General features: G+C 36.7%; 1 protein-coding gene across 1 annotated transcript in view; it reads left to right on the top strand.

Annotated features, from left to right (window-relative positions):
- LOC117102727 (acid-sensing ion channel 4-A-like) overlaps nucleotides 1-9,631 on the top strand; it is a 33,287-nt gene that overhangs the window by 22,357 nt on the left and 1,299 nt on the right. The window contains exons 5-6 of the mRNA XM_033243131.1: nucleotides 1,538-1,594; nucleotides 2,210-2,348. Coding sequence (XP_033099022.1) covers nucleotides 1,538-1,594; nucleotides 2,210-2,348 — 196 coding nt within the window. The remainder of the gene's footprint in view (nucleotides 1-1,537; nucleotides 1,595-2,209; nucleotides 2,349-9,631) is intronic.

Below are 9,631 nucleotides of genomic sequence, written 5' to 3'. Positions count from 1 at the left end.
TAAAGAACCCGAAAACTAATTCAAAGTTGTACTGTACTTTTATTGAATCAACAACTAGTATCGTGAACACATAGCAACCACATCCAAAGTTATCAGATAAAAGCATGTTCAGAACAGATCCAGTACAATGCTCTTTATCTACATCGCCTTCCCAGAGCATATCTCGAGATTTATCCACGCCAGTAAATATAAATTTTCTGTGCAGTTACGAGCATCTAACTGCTCGATAAATAACTGTTGTGACTCAATAACTAGAGATTGTTTATTGACGATTTCTTTTACAGTAGCAAATTCGTTTTCTATTTGTACAATTCTTGTCATGAATTTATTCACATCTTCGCGTAGCCCTTAAATCTCCTTAATTAACACGTCATTAGAGGTACTAACTATGTGTGATTTCTGAATAGTCTCATTCAGTACTGCGCGTGTTTGCTAAGCTGTTTCTGGTCCATTGACCTAATCTCGCTTAACGATGACATACCGTATTTGCATACAGATGGACGGCTAACAATAGCACCAGCCGCGTAAGCTAACGCAGGTGGTTCAAGTTAAGACAAAGGCGTACGTCTTGGCATATTGAAGCGGATTTAGTCCGGTGAACAACATACACAGGGCTTAGAACATAACGCCAGTATTTCACTCTACAGTAAATCACTGGAAATGTTAATTACGGGTACCACAGTAGTAATCACAGGTTCCTATCGTAGCAAATTAGGAGATACAAACCAAATTTCACAAATAGTAAGAACTGAGAGACCTATTGCTTGCAAGCACTAATTGTCGCCATGCCTGATACTTACATCCAATCAATTTAGTATTGACGATCGTTGATGATTGGATTGGAAATTGGCTGTCATGCTGGTCTCAACAAACTACTTTCAATTGTGTTTTATCGGAGTCGTCCAGGGAACTTGGCCCATCCTTAATTTTACGTTTTAGTAATGATGTTATTGGACGCCTTCGTTGTTATACTCCCTTATTTACTGACGATTCCATCTTTGTATGTTCTCTTAAAGATTCCGCCATGATTATCTGCCCACCGCTGCCTGTCTGCTTCAAAACTGGTCACAGCAAAATGATCTTACCTTCTCACCATCCGAAAGTCAACTAATGGATTTTTGGTGCAAATAACCTTTTTCTTTCTCCTATCTCTCTTTGCAGTTCAGTTATAAACACGGTTCATCATTTAGGATAGGAATAACCATAACACATGATATTAAATGGAATGCCCAAATTTTATTTTCCTATAAATCCGCTCCTTGCCAAAATCATTGATCCCACTGCTTCTTCTTCTAACTGCATCTCCTCACTTCCTTTGATACCCGCCACATTCTTTCCTTTTGACATTAAAATCACTCTTTTTATGTAGGCTCAAATTGCATTGTTGTAAATTACCCCTTGTATATATTATATGTTTTGTATTTATTGTTCATGTTTGGCCGGATATTAGCCCTAGATAACTCATGTAGCAATAAAATTTGAAATTGAAAAAACAAATTGAAAAATATTGGTATATTATTTTCATTTTTCTTTTCAGGAGATGCGCGGAGGTGTAGCGCATACGAATCAATAACTTGTGTTAATAACGCATCGTGTGAGTAGATGACTGTTGAAATTACTCTTAATAGTGTTACCAAGTTGTATGCTAATTATTATCATTATTCGAAAATTATTTCAAAATTATTATTATCATTATTATAATCATCGTCACCGTCACCGTCACTGTCACCGCCACCACCACCACCACCACAAACGCCGAACCACCACCGCCAATCACCGTCATTATCATCATCATCATCACCACCAACACCAGTACCATCATCAGCACCATCAACATTATCATCATCATCATCATCATCACCATCACCATCACCATCACCATCACCATCACCATCACCATCACCATCACCATCACCATCACCATCACCATCACCATCATCATCATCATCGTAATCGTAATCGTAATCGTAATCGTCATCGTCATCGTCATCGTCATCGTCATCGTCATCGTCATCGTCATCGTCATCGTCATCGTCATCGTCATCGTCATCGTCATTCGTCATCGTCATCGTCATCGTCATCGTCATCGTCATCGTCATCGTCATCGTCATCGTCATCGTCATCGTCATCGTCATCATCATCATCATCATCATCATCAATCTAATTGTTATTATAGTAATATTATTATTTTTATACGTATATTATCTAGCGGATTTCATTAACAAAGAGAGGAAATGTGACTGTCCAACAGCCTGTACGGTTAACATTTATAACGTAAGAGTTTCTTCCACGTACTGGCCATCGACTCACGTCACGGAAATCAAGGGAATTACAGATGTTGAAGCCAGGTAAAGTAAGAGAAGAGAATCCGAGCAGCTAAATTACGTAATCACGGTGTTCATGCCCGTTTTCATGCTTTTCTATCACAATAGACCTTTCCACTAGGCCCCATCCTTGGATATTGTAGCAAGGAAGGTCCCTCAAAACGACAGTGCGTTTGTGGGACAACAAGTGTAGTTGTCAGACGCGCGCGTCTTCTTGGCCCTGTTCTGATTGGTCTGTTGAAGTTTGATTTTCACTCCAGATAGGTACATTGTATCATTAGCTCGTGCATAAATTACTAATAATACTTATTCGCTTAAGTGCTTTGTACTTTTCCCACTGTAGGTCGATTTATTATATATAAAATAAGTATTGTTAAAATGACTTTAGTGCTGATACACAATAAAGCGACTTAGGGAGGAAAAGCAATAATTATTTTTATAAGTGAACTAAGAAATTGATGGCACTGATCTATTTTAGAAAAAAAGGTGTTTGCCTGTAGTTATTTTAAAGAAAAATACCTAATAACTGGTTAACAAGATTTTTCTCATAGTAGACCCTTTTTTAGCATCAGTGCGTAGTCCTTAAGTTTCATTGCAGTAGTGAATCAAGAAATTCGTAATAGAGGTGGGGTGGGGAGGGGGGAGGGAAGGCTCATGAAGAGACTTTTATAGATAGAGGGTCCACCAACCTCACCCTCATGTTTAGGGCATAGGTAAGAAATAATGATTATGGCACTTTTATAAATGTCCGGGAAGCGATTTTTTTTTCGTGAAGAGCCAAGCTTAGGGAAACATATAAAGCGCTCTGATTGGCTAACGATAAGATGACATCATCGCACAAGAGTCAACCAACTCACACTCGAATACATAGTTGCCATTTCTGGCATAATTATGCTTTTTGGCATAATTGGAGGGCCACGGCATCTGGCATTATGCCGCGGCATAATTTAGGCGTTTTTAGCATAATTTCTTGTTTTTTTTTGGCATAATTTCATGTTTTGAAAAACCAAAAAATATATCCGAGGAAGAATATTTTTTTTCTTAAAATTTTGGGCGATCTCGCACATATCATCTCGTACATGTATCATCTCGTACACATAATGGTAACATGTAACACCGTACTCGCACGAATAAGCGCCCCGTTTGAATAAGCGCCCCAAATAACCGCGTGAAACGTGAAAATTTCCTTAAGCGCCCCGTTTGAATAAGCGCCCCCTCATAAGATTTTCTTTTTAGCAAGTCAAAAATCCAATCAATCATGGGACTGTGGTTGTTGGCATGATTTGAGCTGTAGAGTTGAAACACATTCTTTTAGTCAATATCAAAATAAGGATATTTCTCTTGGACAGATGAGAGCTCCGATCCCTAGACAGATGAGAGCTCCGATCCCGGGACAGACAGTATTTAATCTTTTTACATATTTGTCTATGTCTAGTCCTATTCCTCTTTTTCTTTTTTCGACCTTAAGCACATTCTCATCTGAGTTTTCAAGAAAAATACAATGATCCTGCCATCCTGCTAATCTCAACCGGCCGATGCCCAACAAGCTAACCACTACCCACCTCTAATTGCATCTGCTATTTTGCTGTTATGTAAGTATTCACGCATTCTTGTTATGAGCCATGTTCTCTGGACGATAATCTTTTCTAACCACCATTCGTAATGTCCTTATATAATCTTTTTTTCGTCAATTTTTAATTATTAAAATAATTTCCCATAAGAACCCCTCGATTTTCATCTATTTCCATAAGCGCCCCCTCAATTTCCACTGTGTTTTCATAAGTGCCCCGTTTAAATAAGCGCCCCGTTTGAATAAGCGCCCCTCAGAAAGCGCAAAAAATATTTTAGGCGCCCGGGCGCTTATTCGCGGGAGTACGGTAATCAATAACTTCACTGCTACCGGGTGTGCGATAGGCAGCACACGTAACTGAGGTCTAAAATTCACCAATTATGTTGCTCCATTTGAGAGATCAGGCCGCTTATTGGATCCCCAGATAAGTAGACGATTTGGACGAAAACATTATGAACAAAGGGGTATTTTTTTAATTACATAATGCAGTAGTAATCTTTTTGTTTATCTTTTGTTTTTGTATGCAAGTACTCACCTACTGATAATATATACCATCATCTCATCATACGGCATCTCTCATCTTACTACTAGTCACTGATGAAACGCCAATGAAACAAGATAAGATGTCTCAGTCAAATCTTTTGAAGTTTGGCTTTAAGAACAGTCAATATGACGGTAACTTTCACTGCCTAAATACACTAGGCATAGGGAGGGGCTTAAGGCCTAACCTATAAAATGCGTCTTTCACAATAAAAGCAGGAAGCTCGAAATTATAATTAATAAGATAATTATGTAAACTCCGGTATAAAGCGCTATATAAATCGAACTACATTTTTTATTCCTTAATTATGTAAATTTTACATTAAGATGTATAACTGTTATAATAAATGAATGCAAGACCCTGTTATCAGTCTGTCTCTTATACACATCTAGATGGGTTTTTACCGGGCTGACCAAGCCGTCGTACCTGGATGGGTAATAAGAGAAAAGAAAGAGAGGAGACTGAGGGAAAGAGAAAGAAGGAGAAAAGGAAAAAGGAAAAGAAAAAGAGAAGAGAAAAATAAAGACAAGAATAAAAAGGAAGATATGATAATGACCAGACTCGCAACACCCTGCAACCCCTTCTCCACATCAAGTATCCATAGCTCCTTTGATCTAAGCCGCCAGATATTCTCCGCAGTGGCGTAACCACCGGGGGACAAGGGAAAATATCCGTCTGTGAAAAATCTTTTCTCACCCCTTTAAGATGCCCCTTTCCCCCTGAAAGTGCCTAAAAATCTCAAATTTCTTGTTACAGTAGGCCAATTTCCTCTAAATATTGCACATTTTAGGGAGTTTTGATCAATTCCGACGAACTTAGAATTAAAAACACAAAATTGTTTGCGCATTTTTGAGGAATTTTTAGGGTTAGCCTTCTAAGTATAGGCCTAATAGTCTCAAACTCAAGAAAGAAAATTTAAGATAGATCGTTTAACCTAAAAGAAGGGCCTCAATGTGTAATGATGGTAAAAGAATATGTTTGTAATAATAAAGCCAGTTTAAAGAAAAACGTGTGTGGCCATATATAACATACGGTAAGCCCTAAACTGAAATAAATAAATATATTTCGCATTTTGGAGAGTAAGAACCTGTGCTTGTCCTCCTGTGCCTTCTAAGTTTATTGAACACATAATAGTCCCAACTCAAATAGAAAGAACATTTAAGATAGATTGTTTTCCCGAAAAGAAGGGCCTCAATGTGTATTGATGGTGAAAGAGTGTGTTTGTAATAAATAAAAAAATGATGAAGGTTTATCCTTTTAAGTTATTTAAACACATAATAGTTCCAAACTCAAGAAAGACAAATTTAAGATAGATCGTTTTAACCAAAAAGAAGGACCTCAATGTGTATTGATGGTGAAAGAATATGTTTGTAATAAATAAAACCATGATGAAAATGCTTATATTTAGTTTCAAACACACGTGTGTGGCCTATATTAAATAAGATAAGCCCTATGTCGTATTGTTTTCTGTATGGGGGTGGGGTGGATATGATAAATTACTAACCGGGAAAACTATTACCTTTGCTACAGCAGGGCATTATGTTCCGCTTGTATATAATCAACTTACTTCTTTTATTTTTTAATGCCCTATTTCAAACAATTAACTTGTAGGCTAAAATAGCAAAAAACTAGGTTTATATCACTAAAGCAGGGCATTAGGTCTTGACCGTTATTCAAGACAGTAAAAAATACTATGGGTTTTAAGATAGGCATATCATGCTAAACGAGTGCACAGATATATACATTATTAAAAGCTTGTTAACTTATTTTTTTATTTCACAGTCATAATGAATATGCACTCATACATTACTTGAATGTTTCAATGATGTGATTCTTTTTAGATAGTTTATGTTTTACGACATATGTAAAAAATTACAAACCGTTCAATAAAAGACAGTGCTCCAGAGCCCAAAAGATTCATAGGCCAAAAAGTCTTGGGCGGATGCTGACCGTGGTGACCGTCACATCCCCCTAAATTGTATTAAAAAAACAAATAGGACTATAGCCTATATTATTTGTAAGGCCTGTTGTATAGGCCTACATACAGAAAAAAAAAAATCCCACCCTACCCCGATTCTCAAAAAAACATCTTATGGGCAATACATAGATTTTTTTCAACCTTTATGGGTGTATATTTAGCGCGAGTAGGCCGCCAATCGGTCCCCGACGAGGGGGCCGATACCCCCGGAGAGGGGTCAGATTTCCCCGACGAAAGCGATGTGGACGTTGTAGAGCTTCAATTAAAATGTTTCGAAAGTGGTCCAGGGGCCGAAGACCCCCAAAATTTTAACAATTTAGGTGTTTCAAGGGCTTATTTAATCGATTTAGAGTCTACTAATATGAAGAAAATACATATAATTTTTTTTCCCCGACGAATTGTGCTTTTTCTCCCCGACTGGGGGGGGGGGGGCTCTGTGGCCCCCTGCTGGCGCCACCCCTGTATGCTTCTGGACGGAACGCTGGTAGATAGACATTGCTAATAGCAGAATGCATAGATCCATCTCATTACTACCTTCAACAGCTAATTCCAGATGAATTCCTAACCAAAATACATGAGCAAATGCACAAAGTAAAAAGCCAGATGTTGTCTATAATGTCAACATAAGTTTAGAACATTTAGGAAAGACACAGTTGGGTAATGGAAGGTTGTGCAAAGAGAACATTGTACTGAAAAATTTTCCACTGAGTACTTCTTGAAAGCAAAGAGAAAGAAAGCCTCCCATAACCTAGTGTATATAGAAAACCAAAACCTTGAAATAAATTATTCTTCTAAGTCTAAAAATGTAAATTACACTCTTTCAAAATAATAGTAATAATTTAAACAGTACCACTTCGGAAAAATAGATATTGCATTATTTATTTAAAAAATAGATAAAGTTTGTGATTGTACTAATGGTCACACATCTGCTTTTCTCACTGTTCTGTACTATTATATTTATTACTGTATTTGTTAGCTAATATTTACAAACACAATTAGGGGTTGCCATAATTTATTAGCTGTGAATTATCTCTGTTAATTTCACACTTTATTATATCATTTATAAGCTGGTTTTATTATTTATAATTCAAGAAAAAAAAGAACAATAAAGAAAAATAACATAAAAGATTAAATATTAATGACTATTTTTATAATTTACTTGTTTCGATTTTTTTAGATGCGCAATTTTGTGCGAGTGTAAATGCACAAGGAGAGAGCAATATATATTGTACAGTAGTGAATAAAGTTGACTTTCCAGCTTAGATTTATACATTTAAAATACAGATACAAATAAAAATACCAACAATATACGTTATATAGTTAATAAAATAGACACCATCAATAAATAATATTCGTACTGCACAGATTCAGAGGAAGAAAGATAAATTGAAGTGGTGCAATACACTAACTGTTATTAATAATAATAATTATTATTACTGTTGCTGTCGTTGTGAATACTAACTTTTGACAGCTTTACACTATTTGTATATTGATTGGCTACCATTAACAGACAAAGATAGATAGGTAAAGGAACGACTTTTCGAATAATAATACTGTGCCTTGTTTAGTGAACATATTTTTGTAGAAGCCGTCAGAGGGAGGGAAGAATTATTTAGCAAAATGATTTTGCGAAAAGCAAAAAAATTTCATTGATATGAATTGAAACAGTGTTGTAATGAGATTGATAAATGCTTCAAATTTTTCTAATTTGTGGATATTTCAGGGGAGTGAAAGCCATAATAAAAATATGTAACACTTTTATGTTTTTCTAAAATTTCTATTATTCGAAATCGCTAACAAGGTACAGTATAACAAAACATTTCTTGCCTAAAAGTCTGTGATCACTAGGGCCTACAAACCCTAGGCCTACTATTAGGCTCTACTATGCAAACGACCTCGTTTGTATTCATAGTAGGCCCTACTACAGTATTTTCTAGGCCTATTGGTAGCAGTGGGTATTAGAGTTGTATGATCAGCTGTGACTATGGTAGCCTACTAAATGTTGTTCCCAATACTGTAATCTGTTACACATATAAAGATCAGGCTTACTGCAATGGATTGTTTGGTTGGCGTGTATGGCATTGCTCTGAGATGTGCGAGATTATGGAACGCCAAAAGGACAAAATACAAGTGGCAGCAGTGCAAAACTGAGAGTCAGCAGTGCAAAACTGAGTCAGAAGTGCAAAACTGAGTAGTGCAAAACAAAGAGTCAGCAGTGCAAAACATAAGTGGCAATGCAAAACTCCAATGGCAGTGCAAAACTCAAGTGGACTCTATTTTAAATTAAGGTTTCACAGCTTTTTTTGGACAGTGTCAACAATGCCTATTTGAAAATGGATGAAATTTTGAGATCACTTGGGCACTCTTTAGTGACCATTGACAATTTTTAAAGGGAGGGGGGTGCGTATAAGAATTAAAAATAATACAAAAATTAAGTGTTTGAAATAATTAATACAAACATTAAGTAGGCTAGGGAGAAGGCTGGGAGAAGGCTAGTAGTAGGTACATGTGCCCGGGCTTGTCAGAGAACAAGGCCTAGGCTTAAGTCTAGTCTAAACATACCTAAATGCCTCGACTTCGTCGGCTTCTCAAGAAACATTTGTTTCCCTAAGTAAATCTGACTTAACTGTCCAAATTTTCTGTCTTTTGTCATTTCTGGTGTCTTTGTTGATCCCCAATTGGTTATCTTTTTTATTTATTTTGATTGCCCCTTGTATCCCTGGGCAAAAGGTGCGGTACAAGTTCCTGTATTGTTAACTAGGCCAGGCCTAGCCTAGGGTTTACGGCCTACCTAGACCTAGGCTAGGCCTGGAATCCGCCGCTGAAATTATAATGTATTTACTGTAACAATAGACACCCTATGCGATTGTTGAGAAGGGTTTATTCGAAGGAGGAGGTGTATGAAGGGAAGCGTTTTTTTTTTTGTGTAAAATGGATAACTGACACCATTTTCGCTAAATTTCAAACGAACATTTTCGAGAACCTGGCATATACCACCTAATTGCCTAGGCATTCCGCAGAACCGGTGACCGATGTCAGACATTCCAACCCCCCAACGTTCAAAAGCGGGAAACATTGATTCTTAAAGCAGGACTTTTTGTTCAAAAGCGGGACACACCGTTATTAACATTACAGATAAAATGTATACATAAAAAAAACACAGTAAATAATATAAAAAAGTATATATACATTATATATAATATATATCCTATATATAT

The sequence above is a fragment of the Anneissia japonica genome, unplaced genomic scaffold, assembly GCF_011630105.1.
Source record: "Anneissia japonica isolate Jap-2015-1 unplaced genomic scaffold, ASM1163010v1 scaffold16577_len186930_cov114, whole genome shotgun sequence".
NCBI lineage: Eukaryota > Metazoa > Echinodermata > Crinoidea > Comatulida > Comatulidae > Anneissia > Anneissia japonica.
The sequence above is the reverse complement of the archived record's forward strand: the minus strand, read 5'-3'. Positions and strand labels throughout refer to the sequence as shown.